We start from the raw sequence: 25259 nt of genomic DNA, 5'->3' as shown, positions 1-25259 counted from the left end.
TCACTTCTAATCCTTATAAATTTGGGATTTATATGCAGTGGGACACTTTTCCTGAAGCTTAATTCAGGGCCAAAAGGATCCCCAGCTACTGATCTATTGTTCTGGTAAACTCAGCAGTAGCATGTTTAAGCTTGTTAGCAGATTAAAGGTGTGTAAATCAGTGAAAAAATCAGATAATGAAGTGTTTGAGATGTTTCCATTCAAAAACTTGTCACCAAACTTGTCACCACACATATAAAGAGGAGTGTGAAGCTATTCTCTTTTCTATGAGAGTACAGTATGGATAGTTCCGTATTAACCTTGCTGGTACAAATAACATAAAAGTCTACATATTCACAGGGCTTCTGTATAATTTGCTCTTAAGCTGCTGTATCACACCTCCCCTCAAACAAAGCAGCATGTGAGCAGCCATCTCTGGTGTGTATACAGTAGCTGGAAACTCTCTCCTTCTTATTCCCTCCTGTTGCTTGTGGAGTAATTCCTTTGCCAGTGCAATTACAGCATAACCATGGCAACCAGCGTCTATGCAATGCTGGGCTGTGTGAGCTGTGTTGCTGTAGTAATGGGAGGCCTCTGACAGGGCCACATCCCCTTTCTTCCTTTTCTCCCCTTTTCTTCCTCTTGTTGTGTGGGGGAAGAAGCAGCTGCTTACAGACACCAGCGGAGTTAGTGCTTGTTGACTGGTTGTGTTTCAAACTGAAGATGAAATTTGTGTGCACATATTACACTGAATATTGTGTGCCCAAACACAAATGATATGCTTGTGTGTGTGTGTGTGTGTGTGTGTGTGTAGGTGTAGTAAGTACAGTATGTTCTGTGATTTGTGAGTTTTATTTTTCATAGTGTGCAGCTGAGCAGCTCCTACTGTGCACTGACGTCCTTGGTCTGCAGCAGTCTGTCTTTGCTGATTGTATCTGCTGCCAATTTCTAAAATTATGGTACCTATTTTGGGAGGACACAAACATTTTTTTTCACTGATCATTTTCAGTCATGTACTCATCACCAGCTTGGACTGTACACAAAATATAAAATTTCATATGCATGTTTATAAATGGTTTAAATACCTGCGTCCAACTGCTTATTTTCTCACTTCTCTCGAACCAAAACATCGGCTGTAAAAATCTGAACCTGTCAGATCTGCTCATATCTGAGAGGTGGATGCTCCGAGCCTCAGAGATATAGTCATATTATAGTATTTTCCTGTTTGAGTGCACTTTGGGTGTGATAATAACATGTGAAGCGTTACGTGATTACATGTGTTAATGCCCGTACAGCTGAAGCTTATAGACAGCAGGTCTAAACCCCAACCACAGATTGAGACCACGGATTATGCAGATTTTAGAGCAGAGGCTGGGATGAAGGCAGGAATCAATGTCATTAAAACAAATTTTTATTAGCATCTATTTTCACATGTATAAATCCATTTTAAAGATCACAAAGAGCTTCCTAACTTTGCTGTTTTTTTTTTATTAAAATGCAAATACTCCTGACTTACAAAATTCATGAAACGCATCTACAGAAGGTCATACGTTACATCAAACACACTTTTATCACTGCAAATCAGGCGCTACTTGAACACAACTCTGTATTATAAAAGTGGCAGAAAGTTGAATATTGTTAATAATGTTATCATGAATGCATCAACCTTTGAGAAGGAAGTGATGAACTACATATACGATCTATTGCTTATGAATGATGAAGACTATTATCAGGTTATGTACCACAGACTTTTAAGGTTGCAGTAATTAAACCTCTACTTAAAACCACATCCACCACCCACGCCCACGCCCCCCCACCCCCTTTTGTTTCTGATATCCTTGAAGAAGGTGTTGCAAAACAATTATGTGATTATTTGCTTAGAATGGTTTGCTTGAAGATTTTCAATCAATCATTGACCACAGTTCAACTCATGACCTCAGACAATGGTCATGGACTGATACTTTTCACCTTATATATGCTTCCTTTAGCCAATATCATTTATATTATTATATTATATTTATTATTATTATTATTAGTAGTAGTAGTAGCAGTAGTAGTAGTAGTAGTAGTAGTAGTAGTAGTAGTATTTGGTTCTGCTATTGTTGCTGCTGCTGTTATTATTATAGCATTATCACACCTAAGTATCACTATTATCATCATTCTGACAGTGCTTGAATACAACAGTATATACAGCTGTTCCTGGTCTCCTTCTCTTTTCTATTATACACAGTATATATATATATATATATATATATATATATATATATATATATAATTGCCTTGAGATAATGTATGTTATGATTTGGTGCTAAAAATAATTTAAATAAATGAATAAAACTCAATTGAACGAGTTTGTTTTAGAAGGGTCTCCCGCAGCAGACATATAATGTTTATAGGAGAAAGGTAGATTGAGTTAAATCAACTCATTATGTCGTGTGTCGTCTCTAGTTACTCCATTCAGGTGTATGGCACAACGATTAGCAGACAATAGGGGAAAAGCTGGTGACGTACAAGTACAAGGTATGTACTTGCAACAGCTACCTTGCAAAAGAACCTCCATCCCCCAAACCTCCTGCCCCTCCTCCTCCTCCTCCTCCTCCTCCTCCTCCTTCTCTTCTCATGAATATTGGGGAATTAATGCGTGCAGGGAGGGAGGGAGGCAGGGACAAAGGGAGACAGAGAGGATAGTGAAGGAAGAAAGGAGGAGGGAGGGAGGGGGGAGCTGATATCGTCAGAGGCCTGGCAGTGCGCAGGCTCCGTGTGAGCAGGGCTGGATGTCTATTGATTGGAAAACAACGGGCTGTGGGAGGACAGGACAGACAAGGGTGGCTGTGGGCTAACGGGTGAGGGACGGGATACAGACCAAAGCTCAGACCACGCTGCCATCTTTACTTCCCCCTCATATTTTTTTTCTCTCTCTTCCACACTGGAATGAATGTAACTGCTGCTGCTCATCTGTCGCTGCGAAGGAAGGCACAGATTCTCCTGGTCTAAGAAGATCCTGCCTACACACCGCAGCCATAACAAACAGCGGCTCGTCCACTGCAGGTAAACCGTCTTCTTACTCTACCTGTCATCCTGCCGTTCATTCTTCCATGCCCGAGCTCAGTCATGACCCCTCTGAGGTCCTACAGCTGAGCATGATCTCCCCTCCATCCCTGCCTTGTAACCATGGTTTCCTCCATCCCTCTGTCCTCCGTCCTCTCTCCTCACTGCTCTTTTCTCCCTCCCCCACACTCCTCTTTTTTCTTCCGCTAATGAGCTGATGACCTGGACCTGCTGATTGAATGATTTCCATTTCTGCCTGAATGTTGATTTGAGTCAAATGTGCTTCACATAGGACAAGAACTGAATTGTTTAAAAGGTATTTTCATTTAGAATATGAATAAATACCTGCTATGTGACACTGAGCCAGCTAAAGGCCATATCAGATATGAGCAATAATTTAATTTCATATCTCTGATACACATCAGGCTTGATTTTAACAGCATTTAGCATGTGTTGACATTGTTCTTCTCCAAAATATGAAATATTAAACCACTGTCTGCATGTGACAGCCATGATTATGTCACGGACAAAATAAAAAAAATGCTTTAATAATCAAATTGATTTGTTGTTTGATATGATAGTTGTAGTCATCCCTCCTCCCCGTAGTAAAAATGGGGCAAGAGATTTGGCTCCATTGCATTAAATGACCTCATCTCTTGTGAATGGCTCTTTTTCATACCTGTATCCTTGTGGAGGAGGAGGGGCATACACCTGAGACCACCACCACTCTGTGAAGGTCACATACAAAAAAAGGCTGACACACATCCTGAACTATGCGGACGTTCAGTACATACAGTGTGCACATCTCAAACACCTCCACACACCCCCTACTGCTTCATACTGCTTCAGCCATAATGTAGATGCTGTGATTTCACACCTCACTTATGTTAGAATAAAAATATTCCTGCGTTTTCCACATCCGCCTTGCTAAATGGACATAGCAGTAAATAGAAAAGCTACAGGATGACTGGAAAGGGCTATTAGGAAATTGAATTTGTGATTTTTCACGATGCCAACTTTTCAAGCAGCAGTGCATCACTACATCCTGCAAAGAGTCCCTGTGGCAAGGTTAGAATCAGCTGCTAATTTCTATGTTTGTGTTGTAGACCCAACGGCCTTGAGTCAGTGATCTATTGACAGACACAAGTTGTCAGTCACTGTCATGTAAAGGAGCCAGGGAGTACTTCATTTCTCTGCTACCAAATCAGAAATACTGAGTTTTAAGCCAATAATGAATGCAGCTGAAATACACTAATAAAGATAAACACACCAGAGGGACAGACAGAGGGAAAACAAAGCTAGAGAGACAGAGAGAGGATGAGATTGTGGAAAACAATATCCGGCTGTAGACGGAGCAGCACTTTGCTGAGTGGTGTGGTGAGGAGGAAGAGGCTTGCACAAGCTTGTTCCTCTGTGCTCACCCACTTAGGCCAGGCCACGGTCCAGCAAAGCACAAAGGATGAAATTTAGGCCTCAATACTGTAATTACTCTGCGTTGGACGACCTGACCGCAGCACAACTTCTTTGAAAAGTCTGACTGCAGCATTACGTCCGCCATGAGAATGAGTGATGCTTCTTTTTGCTGAACTGCACCTTTTACACACATAACAGTCAAATTAAAAAGATCACCAGCATCATTTTTCTACAGTTACAGTGATTTGAGTTTTCTTAGTATATTCTGTGAAACCTAAAGATAATTTGATGAATTCTAGTAGGAACACGTGAGCACTAACTACAGGAGACAATGAACCCCATGTTTCCTGGCTGCTTCCTGCTCTGATGAGAGTGAACAATAAGCAGTTTTTGTTGTCGCTGTCAGATTGTGAGGTTAACTCTGTGTCGTAATTGTGACATATTAAAAAACATTTGTAATGAGAGAGTAGGACAACTGGGAAATAAGGAATACTGTATTGTTATATATAGGCCTACCACTTTCCAAAACACAGAGACTTCCTGGTATTCCCAAACCATGTGTATAATAGAACATAACACACACCAACAACTTGATTTAGTATATTAGCAGTATATTTTTATAATGCAACACTTTAAAGAGCAGTGTTTCTAGGAGGAAGTATAATGGTTTTCCAAACTCTACTCCAGTTGATTGAGGCATTAGAAGGTATAGAGTGTATCCTTACTCCAAACGGTCTGGTGTTAACTGTTTGTAAGAGGAGTTCAACAATAAATTGCAATGTTTCACTGGTAAATATAGAGATTAGGTAAATCAGTCGTGCCATGGAACAGCATGTGCATGTGCTTAAGACCTTAATTATAAAATAGCAGAGTGGATGAACTCTTTTCTCTCCTCTGTGGGAAAGAAAAACCAGTGAATAAATGTAACTATTGAACAAAGGAAACAGAGAATGAAAACTTAATAAGGACTTGAACTTGATAACTTGACATATTTTTTTTGTCTTCATTTAAAAGGGAATATTTGAATATACTTCTTCTTGTGAGCCCCAAGGTTTGATTATGTTTTCCTCAGTGGTGAATCGAGTTGCCTTATTTTACAGCTTAAACCAAATACACAAGGGACGTAATAAAATGAAAACAAAAGACCAAAAATACAACCATGGAACTCCCATGACCTCCTGATTCAATGTATCTTTGGAACATTTGATCTAAGATTTCTTACCTCTCCAAATATATTTTGGGGTAACTTTCTGAAGTCTGTCTCAGAAACGCAGAGGTGGTCAGAAAGGTGTGATTGTGCTGTAAAATGTGACCCATGTTTAAAACTGATATAGATGGTTGCATTGACATTGAACGATGAGTAGAGGAAACAGTTCTCAGAGCAGCATTATAATTATCTGACACATTTCACGACACGATTTATTCAAGTAAATCCATCTTTACACCAGATATTTAGCATCTAAACCTGTGAAGAAACCCGTTCCCAGCACTGTAAAATAACCTTACTGTAATACATGATGTACTTTGACAAATCCTCCTCTAATTTCATGTCCCAGAATCTTGGAAACCTCATCACTTCAGTCCCAGTAGAACTACTTAATTAACTGTGGTTTACCAGTAAAGCCAACTGGTTGGGTTTTCTTTTGGGACCTGGTCCCCTTCTGGCACATCAACCTCCATCCCTTCTTTGTCTAGACTACATGGTGCCAGTCCACCTGAGGTGAGGCAGGCGTGATTTAGGAGACGCCATATAAATCCTTCTGGGATGTTGGTAAATCCACCAGATGGGGACAGATAGAGTCTGATCTGGTCTTTGCCTTAAACACATTTGCTGCAGTGATCTTAAGAGAAACTGACAGCATCAGTTTTATAAGCGGTGCTGATTTAGCAAACTTGATGCATTAAACACTGCACTACCGCTGTGTTTTGTTCAGGGCTCGGACATTAACCGTACGGGGGACACCATGGAAGCCCCTCTCGTGTGTTTGGATGAGGAGTTTGAGGATCTCCGGCCCTGTCAGATGGATGAGCTGGACCATCCAGCACTGGATCACTCCCCCTACTCCCCGCCCCCCACCACCACCACTGTCCCCCTGGCCCCCATCACCCGGGAGGACTTCTCTGAGCTGGAGAACTTCTCTGAGATGATGAGCTTCAAGTCGATGGAGGACCTGGTCAACGAGTTCGACGAGAAACTCAACGTCTGCTTCCACAATTACAACACCAAGACGGAGGGTCTGGCGCCCATACGCAACCAGTCACACAGCCAGGAGGATGAGGAGCGACTGCAGGACGAAGAGTGAGTGACCACTTTTAATATTGTGTAACGAACTGTTATGAGGCTCAGTTGTCTGGGGCTTTTAGCCCTCATGAGCAGCCATCTGTTAATATCTGTTTTCAAGCCTGCTATGTGCACAACTGCGGTTGTAATGGAGGCTGAATTATTATAAGTTGTACTTATAACACTTAAAATCCAAAAAAGAACTCTAAAAAGCATTTGCATCAGTATTTTGTGATTTTTATTTATTTATTTTTAGGGCTAGATATTTGAGCAGAGACAACAAACATACATATTACATCATAGACGAACAACAACAACCAAAACTTACTTCTAATATCCTGTACTTATCAGTGATTCCAGTGTTGTAACAAAAATGGGTTTTTGTGATACCTGGTTATGGATTCAAGGTTGGGATGACACAGCATGTTTTGTGCATGTGTATAGATGTGTGAGTGAGAGATCATTACACTTGTATCTGGGTTAGAACAGTGGGTGTGCTGCAGGGAGAAAAAGAGATAAAAAACATACTTTTGCTGTCAATATCTTCTTTAATTTTATTTAAAATTAGCTTCGGGATGCCCCCAGACCCTCAGGAGGGTCCGGGCCCATCGCAGGTCTAAACCATGATGGCCTGGTCATTAGGGATAAGCACATGTGTTAAGATGAGGCCGAATTCAAGTGAGTTAGGTGGAGTTCTTCTCCAGGTCATCATTAATCCAAAGAAGGTGATGGAGGAGGTGGAGCAGTGTTAGCAGCGGTAAAATAAAAAGATACAACAGCAATAGACAACTAGAAAAAAAAAAACAATTAAAGAGCTCAAGAGAGAAATAAATGGAAGAATAATAAAAGATCCAAAGAAAAATAAATAATAGTATTTTAGGATTCTTTGGGGAGAAGCTGCAAAGTTGGAAATAACAATGAGCAGCTTTGTTTTTCAGCTCCATTGACTCATGGACTTCAGATAACCGAACTAAAAACTTATTTACTGTATTTTCTTGACTATTTGAACTCTTTAACAAAATGATATATTTTGTAGCATTTGGGCTTCATGATGCACCCTGCAGGGCGATCAGGATAATATTAAAGGAACACAGATATAGGAACATAATGAAATACAACAGCCAGACTCTCAGCACCCATAAAACAGAACCTACTCCTCCAGCCCTTTATGTTAATCACACACTGGCATACTCAATATGCTGCCATTCCTGCCATCTACAACACACACTCACGGCCAAAACAGCGGCTCGGCAGCCCAGCGCGACACACATGACAAAAGCCAAAATATTTCCACACATAGACCACAACATCCCGAAACAACCAGTCAATCAACAGCGTGACCCCACCCTCCCCAGCTTCACCAGTCGGGCTGCGTGCTGAATTATTCATTGTGCAGTTTTGTATGCATCAGTTGGCTTCGGCTCTGTGGGTCTGTCTCTGCCTCTCCACCAGCTGACTGCCAGATCCTCCTCCTTTAGCTCGCAGGCTCTGAGGTGGAAACACAGACGTCCTCACACTGTGTGGATATGAATCAGGCTAAAAATAGCCTGATCGTAGGTGTAAGAGAGGAGAGCTTTTGGAGAGGAAGCACATGATTTTTCAGACGATACTAAATTGCTGGTAAAAATGGGTCTGTATTCCTGTTCTGATACGGGACTGTGGGTGGTTAGAGTTTGACAGTACTACACTAATCTGCATGTTAAGACCAAGACATAAACCTAATTCCTTACACTGATTTGTTATGGCGTACATAAGGAAACCAGTATAGAAATATTATTCCAGTCAAACCAACTGGTCCAGTCTCCTCTGGATTCTTTGTCCCATTAACAATGTCTCATTGTTCCTCCTTCTTCATAACAATTCTTGCATCAACAATCCATGCTGTGATTTCACATGAAGTGAGTGTCATCCACTCAATATTTATTCACTACTCACACACAAGTATAAAGCAAGACCACACTGACGTTTATAACACTGAGGACCTTCTGTTTTCTTATGGAATATAAGAAAAATCATCTGTACTCAGTGAAGGATGGAGTCCGATTCAAAGCTAAATCTGCTGTTTGGTTGAAAACAGTCTGTCGTACATTTTGGCCTAATCCCTGCAGTTGCCTGATTAGAAACCCAGATATGAGTGAGTCCAACAAGCTGATGATGGAGAACTAGAATATTAAACAGAATGATTTCTCCTCGGTGGCTGCAGGCCAACAAACACAGCAGGACAGTTTTGTAACATGGAGTTCCAATTCCTGGCGTCCAGATGACCAAACCTTTTCCCTGTGCTATGCAGGCAGTATCTGCTCCTCATGTGTTGTTATGGTTTGACTCATGTGTTTTGGTTCAGTTTCATTTGAAGAAAAAAAAATGACATTGTTGGAAGTACACGTATTTCTTTACACCTAGTTCTTGAGTTGTAACAATAATGGTAGAAATAGAGACTCACAGGAAGAGGGTTGGGTTCAAACAGTCTTTACTGATAATCAAAAAGGTCTTTACACAGGTCGGCAGTCCAAACAAAGCAGGCAATGCATAGGCCTTAAACCAGGGAACCAAGTAAAGTCAGAAGCCGAAAGAGATGGAAAAATGGTAGAGAGGTATGAACACAGGAAGGAACAAAGAACGTCTGGCAAAGGGGCATGGGAAAACAGGGAAGTATACAGGGTTGACTACTAAAACATAGGGGCAGGTAAGTGATTGGAGACAGGTGTGGCTGATCAAGGGGTGGGAAACAAGTATTTCAAAATACAACGGGAAATAATGCAAGACACAAGAGAAAATGTTACAACCCTAATGCCTGTCCATTATCTATGAAGCTATATACAGCTAGCTGCCGGTTAGCTTAGCTTAGTATAAAGACTGGAAACAGGAGGAAACAGCTGGCCTAGCTCTGTCCAAAGGAAACAAAATCCACCTAACAGCAACTCTAAAGCTGGCCTCACATTATGCCCAGCACAACCCTTCAGTCTGATCACAATGTTGTGTATTACATACAATCATTTTTTGATATATCCTTGAGTGATGTAAACTTTGTTTTAATGCTGCTAAATATATGAATCTTCAAATTCAGCAGCACATAAATGCAGTTAAAACAGAAAATCAAGCAATTCATACCAGCGTCTGCATCTCCCAGTAATCTTAGTGTTATCTGCCAACTGTTTTCAATGTGTCTGCTCTTCCTTTGAATACATGGTGGCCGAACAATAGTCTGTTCACAGAAGATTGTAGTCAGTTTTAGCACATAATTAAGTCTAAATATATTGATATACATTTGCTTTAGTTCATTTTTTTTAAATAAAGTTCATTTTATATTTTCATTCAAGTTATTTTTTATTACTTAGTTTTCATTTTTGGGTTAAGTGTATTGAAACTTTGTGCTGTTGTGCACCCATGGCACGCGGACATGGCTGGTGAGGTAAGCTGCGAGCTCAATGGCGTCCACTGTGTGACTGGGTGTGGGCAGTGCCACTGGGAGCAGGGCAGCAGGCCTGAACCAACCTCTGACTGGAGGAGGAAAAAACACAAAGGCTCTGGGACAAAGGACACTTCTCTTCCAGTTTTATGTCATTCCTACTCAGACAGACACTTGCTCCGGCTGCAGTCAGAGACCACTGGCACAATGATGTGAGAAGCTTTATCTAAATCTCTGCTAAGGATACCTTTTCACGAGTAGTAAGCTGTGCTTTTTTTCTGTTGTGCATTGTTCCTCTGCAGCCTCCAGCTCTGCACATTGACCACCATCATTAACTTGTCACATTGAAATATTGACTGAGTTGCAGGCTGCTGAAGACAGGGCTGAGTAGACCGCCTTTATAAACAGGGAGATAAAACACACTGAACTCTAGTCTAATGCTGTTATATAACTGTCTAATTGCATCATGTGTGGATACACCAACTGAAAACAGACGGCAGACTTTAAAGCGTAGTGGAGTTTTGTTTTTGCTTTTTTTTTTGTTATACTTGAAAGTTGCCTTACTTACATGTTTGCATGTATGTGTTTGTGTGTAATTTCACAGTGTGTGGGACGCTTTAACTGACAACTACATCTCCACCTGGGACGGCCCTGACTCAGAGGGACTGAACGGCAATCTGTCTGACCAGGAGGTACATGTCATCCACATATTTCTATGTGCTTTAAATCTGGGAAATGTAGAATATAGGCATGTAAAAAACAATATAATATATAATATATCATAAGTAAACTTTCTTTTTGATTTTGTGAATTTAATTGCTTTCCTAAAACTGTCAACTACCTGTATGGCAAACATGGTTTTCTTTAGCTAACAAAAGGTTACATGTTTTAAAATTTCTCTCTTATTGAAATTCCTGTTTATTCCTTGTTCCAACTAACTTATATCTTATATTTGATCTACATTGTATTTAGATGTCCTTAGGAGTAGTAGATTAGTACCATTGCTATACAAACCATATGAACGTTGAATTAACATTATGTACAATTTGTTCTTATTTAGTTGGCATGAAACTGCCTCAAAAGCATTAACCATGAATGGATCCTGAGCTCTACTGTGATGTTTATTTACCACTTGCATGGTGAAATGAGTGTGGTTTTATTAAAACTAATACCAGGTCTGACCCTGACAACAGGCTCACCACCCCAGAAATTTGCTTTTGCAATACTTGTTGAATAATCTTCACTTCTGTCTATTCCTCTAGTTTTAAAGACAAAACATGATTCTCTTGTTATGGTTTTAGAAATGTGTAAATGTAAGGACCAAAACAATGTGCCATGGTGTTTCATGTCGAGGTGGCAAACTGAGCAGCTAACTGGTTCATTCTTTCTGAGGCTTAATCTCACTCTGACACTTGAAGACATGCTTGACCAACCTTGACTGGTCTGCCATTCAGCAGAGGCCTCCCTCTTCCTCCCCTCCCTTAATTGGCTGTCACATACAACTGGACACCAGCAGCAGGCACTTAGCAGTCCAGGCCATGTTTGGGCTGGTGAAGGCCAGAGCAGACAATTTTGCTCCAGAGAGAGAATGTTGTTGTGACACATTCAGTTCTCATATTTTAACTCCAATTTAATTCTAGTTGTTGGAATTTTCACAAATGACATTACCTCTTCAGACCAGTCAGATCAAGCAATTTTCTTTTTTTCTGTAGGCCTAGATAATGTATAAGTGCTCACATCGTCACATTGCCCTGAACTACCTGTTCTAACGAGGTTATTCTATTTATTTCTAAGATACAAGACCCACAAAATATGTCTGCCTGCTGCAAGCTTTGGATATTTCAGCAAATAGCAGATTGCAAATATTTGATGAACTGTCACACTGCCCCAAGCCCTGTAAGAATCCATAGCCATGCTAGCAGCTCTGTGAGGCTGTAATTTGAAATAAAGGTCCTTTGAACTGAATGCTAACAGCAGAATGCTAACATGCCCACAATGATAGAGGTAACATGCTGATGTTTAGCAGGTATAATTTATAATGATGCTCATCATATTAGTTTAGGAAATTAGGATCCTAACATTTTCTAATTAGCACTAAACACAGTAGAGCTGAGGCTGATGGGAAGTACTGGACAAACTGAACTTTTGACCTCATGATGGCACCAGATTAATGTCAGAGGATCAGGAACAGAGTGATTTTAATTCATATTGAATTTCTTGGCAATCCCTCAAATGGAGGAGTTGCTGAGATTTTTCAGTCTGGACTGGCCAATTGACATTGCCATCCCTACAATTAACTTGAATATCGTAGTCAATATAGTCAAATATTGCAAATAAGTACATAAATGAAGTATAAACTATTTAAACATTTTTAAGTAATGCTAAATAATGTAAAACCATTCAAATAATTTAAGCATGAGACTACAAAATAAGACTGATCTCTCCTTTTCACACACTAATGTGGGACACTTGTCTGAAGTTTATCACAGATTTATATTATCATTCCAATGCAGAGAGGCAGCTTGGACTCTTGTTAGCTTTATTTTCTTAGTAAGACATACTGTAGTAGCCATTTCTTTGTTGTTGAGTTCTCATGTTTCTGCAGATCCACGAAAAAGAGGAGGAAGAGATGAATGAGAAGAATGACAACGCCAAATGCCTGAATGAGGAGCCTCTCATCACAGCTGATCAGGTGTGTGTGAGTATTTAAGATCCAACAGTAGTTTGTCTGTGTCCTGCATTTGATCATTAGAAAAAGAAGAGGCAACATGAGCCTTGTCTGAGAGTGTTGTTTGGGTCCTTTGTATCTTGTCACTTTTCACACATTGGAGCATTTTTGTTTACAATAATTTTGTCTGTGGGGTCACCTGATAGTTGAATGGTTAGGGCCACATACCATGTCGGTACAACTGCCGACTCTGGGCCAGCCAGACCATTTGCTGTGTCATTCCCTCCTCTCACTCCAGTCAATCTACACTACAAGCATCCAATAAAGGCATAAAAGGACCAAAAATAATAAGTTTGTTTGACGGATTTACTATAATTACCCTTTTAGATATTTGTGAAGTATATAAATCTGCCTTTTTCATTCAGATTCTTACATTTTTGTTACTCAGCAAGTGGTGTATGTATGTACGATGGATCAGAGCCTTTAAGACAAACAGTAAAATTTTGAAGTCGACTCCAAAATGCCACAGGTTATCAGTGCAGGGAGGTCAGAATGGTGAAAATATGCTCAATCTGTCTAGACCTTGTTAGAGCCGCTGTATTTTGTACGAGCTGGAGGCAGATTTCTAGGGCAGGGAGTTCTGGTAATTTAGATGGCTGTAGACAAAGCCATGAAAAAGGGTTTATCCATCACAGAATGAATGAAAAGATCTAATCTGGGCAATGCTCTCAAGCTGAGAGACACCTGACATACTGTTATAATGTTCGGAGAAATTCAAGTCAGAGACTCCTTACACAGTGCAACCCAAACAGACTATAGAGCAATGACTCTAGATAAAGACAACTCCAGCTGTAAAAAAAAAATTAAGCCAAAATATCCCAGATGCGGGCGCTGCCATCTTGTGCTGGTGACGTCATTTGGAGTCTGCACTGTAGTGAGTGCGTAGTGGAGCCATGGTATCCAAGCCGACCCAATCGGGAGTCAATCACACTCAGTCACTTTTGGGGAGCTGTCATGTCATCCGTCTTTATATAAAATCATTGCTATAGAAGTGGTTTGATTTAGGATCAATCACCATCACTTCTGTTTTATCAGCGCTAAACATGAAAAAGTTACTAGCCATCCAAGGCTTAATGTGTGCAGGACATAAAGTGCACATGTATCTGTGTATCATAGGCATAACAGTCAAAACAACTGCTTGTAGAATAGCATGCGCAGTAGATTGAAAACAGTAAAGGACCATGAATTGACCCCTGTGGAACTCCACAGACAATCTTTGCATTGTTGGTTGTGGCTATTTCACTTTGATAGGTCATAGTCTTGCAGTCAGGTAATCTTTACATGGATTAACAATGTGGATTCATGTGTATGTTTACCACATGTCCCAAACCACTGTATGTATTGTTGCATTCTTTGTTTCTTACGATCTGGTTTAGGAAAGGCTCTTTATTGAGACTTAAATGTTGTTTTCTCCCTGTTTCCTACCATGAGTCAATGTTGTTGTTTCCACTATCATTCCCTAACCTTAACCATGTGTTCAATATTGTAACCATGACGATGTAGGTCTCCTAACCTCAACAAAGCAGCACTGTAATTTGAAAACCTTAACAAAACCCTAACTGTAACATTGTCAGATCATAAAACTGATTTATTTTTCCTGAGTAGTAATAGCTTTGGAAGGCACAGACATTAATATTGTCCTGCTTAAAGAGGCGTCAGATCAGAAACCACTTCTATGTGGTGTTCTAGAGAAGAAATGGACCTATGATGTATTTTGTTGCTTAGTTTGGAGGAGTTATTTTCCTTATCATGTCCATCAAATCTATTCAGCTCATGTATGACATGATGTTGGAATCCTCTCACATCATGCTAGTAACAGATGCTAAAATCCAACTTAAGCTGGCCTTCACTGCTGCAGCAAGTGTAGACATCAATAATGGATCTAAGTATGATATGTACACTTACAGAGGAGGCTTTTGTTTACTCTACTGACAAATGGACGGTTATGGATATGTGTGTTCTTAGCCCTGTCTCCTGATCACTTTCCTGTCCATCCACCTGTCTCCTCATATCCTTCCATCTAACGCTCTCTCTTTCTCTCTCTCTCTCCTCTCGCTCTCTCTCTCTCTCTCTCTCTCTCTCTCTCTCTCACCAAGGTCATTGAGGAGATAGTTGAGATGATGGAGAACTCTCCGGATCCTGGCGAAACTGAGGAGGAGGATGAGGAGGAGAGCAGCCACTGCTCCTCCAGGACTAGCCCCTCCCTGCTGGAGGAGATCAGACAGCTGTCACAGGCCTCCAACAACAACTGCTCCTACGAAGGTAAAACTGGAAATATATATTTTTTATTTTTTATTAATGCAACTTCCCAACTGACTGACACTTGGTCAGCAGCTGTTAAGAGTAACTTGTTGAGGAGTTTCTCAGCTAGTCTGGGATGTGAACAGGCAACATTCTTATCAAAACACTGATCCATGTAGACTTGCTTATGTAAAAATGAATCTTTTCTGGCCAAAGAAACTGCTTGATTTGCTAGTAGGATGATCAGTCTTTCACTGCCTTTTAGGTTACAATTAAGCATGTCACTAGCAGCGATAAAATACCAAAGCTGAGACCTTCCTGAGCTGGTGAGACATTAAAACACATCATATTCCCTGTTTATGGAAGACCTAACATAAAGGGCAGTTATAATGAGTGCATGGACACTATGACAACAATCATGCACAAACTGCATTAATTATGTAGTTTATGCAACAAGTTATTTACTTTACATTCTCTCCCTAAATCTTGTTTTTGGGGAGAAATTGGAGAGGATGCCCCCTATAAACACACACATACACACACACACATCAGGTTTTGATTTAGTAATCCCCATGGTTAGATTAGTCACATCATTTCAGCAGGTCCATAGGCCAAGATCAGGCAGTGTTCCCTGCCATAAGGCAGCCCTTTGCTGAACAGATTGGAGATCCATGTGGTTCCTCTGAGCATTCATTTGTCCTGGCCACTGTGGGAACAACATGACTAAACATTGCAGAACACACATACCCGTGTAAATACTTTGATTTGTCCAATGTTGGCGTGTATAAGATCACACATGGTTTTCATTCTGATGTACCTCTGGCTTCATTTTCACTCATGGATTGTTGAGTAAGGACTTAACTGGTTAACTAAGTTTGATTATATAGAAAGAATTATGCAGCAAGTTGTCATCATTACATTATGATCGTCAGTGGTTGCCTGCTAAAACTAATATATATGCACAGTTCTTAGGTTTTTCTCAAATTTTTGATGATTCAAATTATTCAAATGAAACAATCTGCAAAGGGAAAATATTTTGTGATTTTACTGCCCACAATTTAACATACAAAGATACCATGTTCTGTTTAGGGGTCATAAACAACAAAGAGTTGGGATTGGGAACCACTGATATTGTGAAAAAGAAAAGGGATCCAGCTTCTTTATCTTTGTAATTTAATGATATTAACACAGTGTCACAGAAACCAGTCTTACAATAAATGTTGAGTTTGTTGATGGAGTCCTGCTTGAGTCTGTCTGATTCTCACTTTTGCTCTGTTGCTTAAAATGAACTACCTACAGTGAATATTAGCTTAGTATATCATACAGTCTGTATATGTTTAGCATTCTGTCTGAACCTCTGGGTAAAGAAATACGTAATACTTCATGCAAAATAATGCCCAACTGTCTCTCCACAATCATCTGTTGTGCAGGCCTGAGCCTGATGCCCAGCTCAGCACTGGTGGAGCTGCTGCACCGGGTGGAGGCTGCCATCCGTGAGTACTCAGAGGAGCTGGTCAGCCAGCTGGCCCGGCGCGACGAGCTGGAGTTTGAGAAAGAGGTAAAGAACACGTTCATCACGGCCCTGATGGAAGTGCAGAACAGGCAGAAGGAGCAACGGGAAAGCAGCAAACGCCGACGCCGGGACAAGGCCCTGAGCCTGCAGGGGGGTGGGACGCAACCTGTGAACGGAGGGAACACAGGCTCCATGGCACGCACGGAGAAGACAGGGAGCATGCCTGTCAAGGTGAGAATGAGTGATGGATGCATGTGTGTGTGTGTGTGTGTGTGTGTGTGTTGCTTGTGCTCTCACCAGTGTCACTACACTAGAGTTAATTATGCCAAAATGTACATTTCTGCCTCCATTAGGATTTACTTATGAATATACATGCCCATGTTTAATCCTTCCAGTGTAAATTAGAGAAAGGTGAAACCACAGTTCCTGACAGCTCTCCCTCCTCCCTTCCTCTGACTGTTAGCATAATGGATCTCGGGTCCATTAGCCTCTAAAGTATCTTCCAGGAAAGATCCTAAAGTGGAGGTGACCCATTGTCTTCATACAGTAAGAGCCCAGTCCGGTCTGCTCCTGTCCAGTAACAGAGAAACAACCTAATGGATTTTCCCTCCATGTGAACACAGCAGCAGCGTTGATGACTCCTTGGTACCTGAGGCTGCATCACTTAAGCAATGTAAATGTACAGATGACATAACGATGCAGGTGCAATAAAAAACAGGTAGACTAATTGCATCTCACAGTGACTGAGTGTTGATCACCAGTATGGTTTGTGAGCGATGCCAAAAGGTCCGTATTGGATTTGAACTAAATAATGACTTATCCTCAGATTTCAGTCTGTTATTTTAATTAAGGCACTAATTCTCAGATGATCAATACCTTATAATAATGTTCTCTCTTTCTGTGTGTGTGTGTGTGTGTGTGTGTGTGTGTGTGTGTGTGTGTATTGTGACCTGCAGCGTTTCAGCATGGAGGGACTGTCCAGCATCCTGCAGACAGGAATCAGACAGACATTTGGAAGCACAGGGAATGAGAAACAGGTAAGGTCAAAAGTCAAAAATGGTGTAGTTCTAAAACAAATGTGATCTAAATGTACAAATATGTCTTGACACATTACAAGGACCACGCCTCGCTTTGTTGAGTGAAACCACAGTAGCTTAGCAACCTTATCCTCCACCACTTTTCTGAAATCCGATTTTGTGTTTAAAAGGCGTTTTGGACACTGTGCTGCTTGCTGCGCTTAGCTAACACAAAAACACAAACATAACTGTCACAAGATGACACTAGACATTGGACAGCAGTGTACACAAATTATTTAATTAGTTAAACAGTTCATTTGTTCATAATATATGACATACACAACATACATGTAACATATAGACATCAGAAAATATGTTTGCAGCTTTATAGTGACGCGTACACGGAAATGCTAAAGCATCCATGACTGACATGAGTTACTGAAGGTGTAGGAGCTGCTGAAGTAGTAATAATTGATAAGAGTGAGGTTATTATTCGTGGTGCTTCCCGTGTGCATTACAGCCATGGTATAACTTATTTACAGCAGGAGGGGACTGATACCAGCTGTGCTGAGGAAGCTCATGCATAGACCCTTTCATGCCATGGACCCCAATACAGATGTAACGGCTGCACTGCCTCAGTCCAACGCACAGTTAAGGTCATACACAGGGAAGATGGGCCTACCGGTTGTAATTTGATCTCCGTTGATAGTGTAAGCAATATGCTCCGATACACTGCAAGAAGTGTGCCTGTTTCTGTCCATATAAATCACAGGCAGATGCCCATAAATGAGGTTTGACGTGAGCATTTTGAGTTTAATGTAGGTCTGTTTTTGGAGTTATTACTAGATTGTTACCAGTAAATGGTTCTCTGATTCTTAACAGCATCAGAACCCTCATAACTCTATGTATTCATGTAAAACATCTGTAAATAAGCTCGAGAGTGATGCAGGTTCCAGTACTGTGTGGGGTTTGGGGTTTCCCTTGTGTTTACATTTGATCAGAGATTGTGACTTTTAATCTCTTACTCAGTGATAAAGGCTTAATTGTTTGCAATGTTAGGCTATGGAGGAAACAGAGGAAACAGCTGGCACTAGCACCTCTTAGCTGGCTATTAATATATCTATACTATATCTTGTTTGAATATATCAAACCTGATTTTTTTTTTTACCTTTGCCCTCTAACCTAACTGTCTCCTGGGTCCAGCTTCATATTTAAATGACAGATATGAGAGTGATATCAATATTTTCATTCAAATCAGGGCAAGATAGCAAATAGGTTAGTTTCCAAAAATGCTGTAATATTGCTTTTAGTCCTTTGTTTCAGTTCTTCCCAGTTTCCTTTTAAACCCACTGAACCTTGACTTTGTTTTCAGTATCTAAACACAGTAATTCCATATGAGAAGAAAAGCGACCCTCCATCTGTTGAGGACCTGCAGATGCTGACAAAAAGTAAGTGTCCAGCACAGAAATAATTATGACTGGCAAATAAAAGTGTATATCCACAGCTGACACGTTTTGTATTTCTTCCTTGTAGTTCTTTATGCCATGAAGGAGGACAGTGAGAAGGTGCCTACACTGCTAACTGACTACATATTGAAAGGTAAACACAGCAACACAGGGGAAAGATTTAAGCAAGAATTAAACAAACACACAAGGTTATGTTCTCTAACTGGAATATAAATAGTATATTCAGTTAATGTGAAAACGAACTTTCAACTTTCTCATTTTCCAGTGAGAGTCACTATAGTAAAGTAACTTTGTTATACAGCATCTTACCTCACAGTAACTTAACATTACTCTCCGCTGTTTCTCCTCTCCAGTCTTGTGTCCTACCTAAAGCACCGGCATGCCAGGGGCCACAACGTGATGGAGAAATCTTCCCCCGAGGGCCTTTCCAACCCTCCTCGCCTCTGGCCCCAAGCTGCATGACATCCCCTGTTTTACCATTATCAACCATGGATCCTCACCATCGACATTATCGTATTCACCTCGACTATGACTACTGCCTTTTGCTGAGCTCACCCTCTCCCTCCCTGCACATTACATTCAGGTCTAGACCCACATCTTAATACTTAAACAAGTGGGATGGGCAATCCCATTTTAAAGGACTTCACTAATGGAGCATGACATGTTGTTAACGATCACAACACCACTTTGGTACAGGGATACGATGTTATCACTGCTTTTTTTTCCTTAATTTCTTTACTTTTTTTAGTTTTTTCTTTCATTCCTCTAACAGAATTTCAGTGTTGCCAAGTTTTGAGTCGTATTCATACACTGATCTCTTAACCACAGTTGTTTATTCATTGATTCATGAGGACTACACAGCGAGAGAAATGAAATGCCATCCTGCGTCCACAACCGATCATCCTCCTGTACTGTTTCAGATGAAAAACAAAAGCCATGCACCTTTTTCTGCCAACTTAGTACTGTAGCTCCATGCGAACAAAAAGAAACAACTATTACGGGTGCAGTGCATTACTAAGCAGTTTTTTTTTTGTTTCTTTTACTTTTTGTCTTATATCTTCTGACTTTTTTGTAATTTCTTTTCATTTGTATCTAAATATTTGATATAAACTGTGTTGCTGATTTTCTATTTTATTTACCGTCATCAGAGCAACAGGCTTCTGTGCATCCCACCCTGTTTAGCCACGTGCAGGTGTATCACCGAGTTTCCTTGGATATATCATCCCCTGATGAGATGAGCTCATTCCAATAAAGGCGTGCATATTTGCATATTAGCATATTTATGACTTCCTTTGCGCCATGTAGGTGAATGTTACATCGCTAATCGCAAATTCTAATAAACATTCAACCCAAATCATGTGTGCTTGTGCCTCTTTTAAACTTTTATTGGGTAACACGATCATCCCTCATCACCAATGATAAGATGTATGAATTATGTTTTCTTGGAGAAAATATATTCTTCAATCAATTTTTTGAAAGATGTTGGTATTCTGATAGTGTTAAATAAAAAATGCATCGTCATTTTTCCTTGCCTCAGGGCAACAATGTGGATATAAAAATAACAACACAAATCTGTAGAATAGTGAGTAGGTGAAAACAAATATGTTCAGCTTGAACATGCACATGCTTCCTTGTTCAATATTTCTCTATTTTTCAAATGTATTTAAACAACCTCTCAGGCATGTTTCAGGTCATATATATTAGGGGCGGCAGTGGCTCAGGAGGTAGCATGGTTTGTCCATTAATCAGAAGGTTGGTGGTTTGATATCCAGCTCCTCCAGTCGGCATATCAAAGTGTCGAAGTGCTGAAGGCGTAGTAAAAGTGCTATATGCTTGTGTGAGTGAACAGGTGTGGCTTGTACTGTAAAGCATTTTGAGAGTACAGTCGGTTTACCATAAAAATAATCCATTGGAATAATTAATTGTGCATTTTTGCCACAAAAAAAAGTTCAATTGATGAGTTAAATTTTTTTTTAATGACATCTACTCCTCAATGAAAAACCCAGAATCTATCAATATACAAATATTGTTTTGCAATTTGAAAGTTTGTGAAGTCCATTCTCAGTGTGTGTGACCTGGAGGCTTCAGGTTTCCAGATAACACTTTGTCACAAGTTATACAGTATATTGGACCATGACTGGCTCCACAATTGGCACTTGTGATGTCCAATAATCCTACATACGTCCACATGTTAAACTGAGACATAAGGTTAGTACAGAGAAACTTCAGCAGATGAATATGGAAACAGCTTCTAGTTAGATGGATCTATGGTGCATATTTCTCCTAACAAGTAAACTTAACACAACTTTAGTTTGAGTCAACACAAGAAAAACATAATAAATTAATAAATAAAAATATGTCCCTGAATAATCAGTTATTTTTCTTATGAGATTCATGCACACATTTTTATTTTTTATTTTTTCCAGCAAGTTAAAGTTGTTAAATAGTCACACTTATCTTGTCCTTTTGCGGTATGGTGCTGGATGCAGTCTGCTTCCTGAAAAGGTGCTCCTCATAATCTCCTTCAACTCTTCAGGTATTATCAAGTGTAAAACATAATATTAATTACAAGGATTGTCAGAAAAACCACCTGTTGCATGAGAGAAGTGGTTTTCAGTAGAGGGTTCAGTTTAACACTGACTTATTCCGATTGTTCATTTTCTTGTCTCTCTGCCTGTCTTTCCTAAATAGAGCGACGTTGCTGCCCTCTGGTGGCTGAGTTGCAATGTTAAGATGACGAATAAACCTTCAATAGTGACAGACTGACCCACAGCTACAGATTGAATTCAGTATCACCATTGATTAGGTTGTGCACTATCACATCTAATTAAAAAAATGAATGTAGTAGATGAAGCTACACAAATAGCTCATGAAATATTGTTACAGTGAATATGAATGGAAATTTTCTTGGCTACGTTTACTGGCTCATTATGGCCAAGTTTGATTTCTGATAAATAGACACTTTGATTATAAACTCCAGAAATAAGAAACTGAGTCAGTGCACCTCCAAGCTGTGAATCTGACAGACATAATTATTTTAAACCGACATTTTAGAAAATTTGAAAATACACACACAAACACACACACACACACACACATGAACACATACACACCTGATCATTTGTAATTTAATTGAAAATATTATACAAAGCATTTTCCATGAACATAAATATGGAGGATACAAGTGCACACTGCACATTAATGTCCACAGTTTAGGCCTACTGTATAAATAAGCACGTTTGGCCACCAGTTAGTCCACAGTAGTTATACAATCCATCAAGGTTCATAAGTCACTGACAGTGAGCCAGATCATAAAACTTTCAACATTTATTATTTATAAATTCTGCTCATGTGCTCTCATACTTTACTGTATAAAAATAAAGGTTTGTCTTGAACACATTTTAATATTCATAATGTACACTTTTTCAATGACCCATCCACAAGTTAACAGTGAGCTGTAACAACCCCTACCCGTCAAAACTATTTCCTCAACACTTTCTTCTTTCCCTTTCTTCTCTACTGCATTCATAACAATACAAACCCATCACGGCTTCAAGATACAACTACATTTTGCTATCACTGTCCTGCCAAGCTCAAACCTTTTCTTTTAACATCAAAAAACAAACATTACTCCAGTGTAATGACAATCCAGCATATGATGGGGATGTAGATCACTATCATGATATATATATATATATATATTGTGTGTGTGTGTGTGTGTGTGTGTATTTTTTTTTCTTTTCAGACACAAATGATATCTAATGGGTATTTGTGTGACTTTAAAGGGGCCAGATTCCGATGCCCAAGTTGTGTAATGAAATTGATTTGTTCATGTTACGCTCTGGAAACATTCAAAGTAAATGTGTTCAGGCTGGAGCCATTCGGACGCATTAGGGCTCTGCAATAAAGATCTCGCCCCAGTGTGTCTCCCCCATCCTCTCATGACAGGAAATGGTACAAGATCACTAACTAGCTAGGCCCCTTCACATTAGTCTTCTCATATCAGCTTTTTGTTGTCAATCAAATGGGAGAGAAGCTTTGTCTAAAAAGCAGAGAGCCTGTAGGTTATGGCAGTGAAAAAACGCTTGTGTCCCTACTGACCCTTGAAAACAAACTACAACATATAAAGAGAGCATGTTGACATAATAAAGTGATACATCCTGTATGTCTTTGGTTAAGTATCCAGTGTTGCAGGCAGACATATCACCTTTATCACATGTTCTATAAAAGCTGTGGGCAACAATATGCTCTGCTGTCTCATACACATTTAACAGAAAATAAATATCATATTTACAATTTCAATGCTGCGGGCAACTTTTAAATTATTACAACCCAGAGTTGTGGACGTATTAGCAAAGTCGTCACACTGCAGTTCTGAATAGTGCTCAATATTATAAGAAGCTTTTGCTAATCTGCGTTTGAAGAATTGAGTCTAAGAGCATTTTATAAGCTGAACCACTGACAGAAATGAAGCCAAAAAAGGATTAGGATATTTTTGAAATGCCAAACTTTTTCATTATATGTATAATGTTGTCTTATCTTTCTTTCCAAAAGTCTGCTCCAGAAACATAGCCATTAGAACATAGATCTTCATATATTACACCCAATTTAACTAACTTCCCTTTGTGCTTGCTCCTATTTTGGTCTTGATGAGTCCTCCTTTAGGTAGTTGTAGAAGTAGAGATGACAGCGTACAGCAGACCTGCTCACTCTGTGTCATTAGTATGGCAGGAGGAAAACAATAAGGTTTCTGGATGAAACATTTTAAAGATACATTTGAAAAAAAAAAAACATTAGAAATGCATTGATAAAGTAGAAAAAAGGATACTGGACAGATGTATGAAAATCATGTCTATACACAGTTTGCAATGTATACAGTGCATACAGAATATAAAAGATTTAAATATACTTAAAGCAAGTAAACAGTCTGTGTCTGAAAGTCTTGCCATGAAAGCTTCTTGATTCAAAAGCATAAGTGAATTTGACATTTTCATCTACTGTATTTCTTTGCTAAATAGAAGTTAATGTGTTCCCTTAAAAAAAAATCAGCAGCTGACCCTTTCAGAGAGTAAAGGGACAGTATTCACTGTTTTTGTCAACAGCACTGTTTTGCAAACACTGGCTGGCATTACACCAGAGATCCAGCCTGGTTCTGTGCAGGCACCATGATGGGCACCCCTCCCATACGGGTGATGTTGGAGGTGGTTACGCCGGAGATGGGCAGCAGTGGCGGGGAGGGAGTGGCCTGGAGCTGTAGCTGAGGCTGGCTGTAGGTCTGTGGCAGCGGCTGGGCCTGGGGCAGCTGGGTGTAGCGCTCTGGTCTGGGTAGGGAGCTCCCATTGGTGCTGGCCTCGGAGGAGACGGTCTGTCCGCGTGGCAGGGTGGTATTGTTGTTGTAGCTGTAGTGGGTGGGGGTGGAGGCTCCGTGATGGCGGGAAGGCCGGTAGCCGGACATGCTGCCGGTGGCAGTGATGATGGAGGCGGTGTCTGAGGGCGGGCGTTGGGGGTACTGCTGCAGGTGGTGGTGGTGGTTGTTGTTGTGGGAGGGCTCTTTGTGGTGTGGGCTGGAGGCGATAGATGACAGGGTGCCGTTCTTGGAGATGATGTCAGAACCCATGCCACTCTTAGCCCAGGACACACGCTTGGGTGCCTGAGCGTCCTCCCTGGGGGGAGAGAGGACACAGGGGTTTAGCTATAGAAATGCATTAATTAAATCTGAAAAGCTCCTTTGGTCATTTTGCAAACACAGTCCCTAACTTCATGCTTCCATATCAGATCATGAGATAAAACTTTTAGCCTTTAGCTTATTTATTAACATGTCAAATCTGCCTCATGGGAAGGCCTGCGCTTTGGCTGCTAGCACTTCCTGTTCTCACCGTAGAGACAACAAGCAGCCAGATAACTTTGATAACTGGACAAGAAAATCTGAATCTGATGCCTGTGAGCCAAGATCTGAGCTTATAATGAACCTGTTCGGGCCTTCTTCTATTATTTCTCCAGGGATTTATGGACGGCAGAGATCCAGCCACCACTATACGTGAGTACATACATGAATTTCCCCTAGGGGATAAATAAAGTATCTATCTATCTATCTATCTATCTATCTATCTATCTATCTATCTATCTATCTATCTATCTATCTATATACAAATAATGTACAGTACT

General features: G+C 40.2%; 2 protein-coding genes across 3 annotated transcripts in view; one reads left to right on the top strand and one right to left on the bottom strand.

Moving 5' to 3' along the window:
* Nucleotides 1-2759: 2759 nt before the first annotated feature.
* On the top strand, nt 2760-20448 carry fez1 (fasciculation and elongation protein zeta 1 (zygin I)). 2 transcript variants are annotated; one of them, XM_023410169.2, is made up of 10 exons: nt 2760-3027; nt 6375-6739; nt 10735-10822; nt 12736-12828; nt 14955-15120; nt 16530-16843; nt 17569-17649; nt 19001-19076; nt 19162-19227; nt 19448-20448. In XM_023410169.2, exons 2-10 carry the CDS (start codon nt 6405-6407, stop codon nt 19462-19464), a joined length of 1236 nt encoding a protein of 411 aa, XP_023265937.1. In that variant the 5' UTR covers nt 2760-3027; nt 6375-6404; the 3' UTR covers nt 19465-20448. The 2 variants fall into 2 exon arrangements, with proteins under 2 accessions (XP_023265937.1, XP_023265939.1); XM_023410171.2 differs by having other exon boundaries at nt 2761-3027; nt 12736-12822.
* Nucleotides 20449-22208: 1760 nt separating this feature from the next.
* Nucleotides 22209-25259, bottom strand: part of esama (endothelial cell adhesion molecule a) — a 60815-nt gene continuing 57764 nt past the window's right edge. Inside the window, exon 7 of the mRNA XM_023410161.2 lies at nt 22209-24757. Coding sequence (XP_023265929.1) covers nt 24223-24757 — 535 coding nt within the window. The 3' untranslated portion in view covers nt 22209-24222. The remainder of the gene's footprint in view (nt 24758-25259) is intronic.

The sequence above is a fragment of the Seriola lalandi genome, unplaced genomic scaffold (assembly GCF_002814215.2).
Source record: "Seriola lalandi dorsalis isolate HSWRI2012SDOR001 ecotype SW California unplaced genomic scaffold, Sedor1 jcf7180002054415, whole genome shotgun sequence".
Classification (NCBI taxonomy): domain Eukaryota; kingdom Metazoa; phylum Chordata; class Actinopteri; order Carangiformes; family Carangidae; genus Seriola; species Seriola lalandi.
The sequence above is the reverse complement of the archived record's forward strand: the minus strand, read 5'-3'. Positions and strand labels throughout refer to the sequence as shown.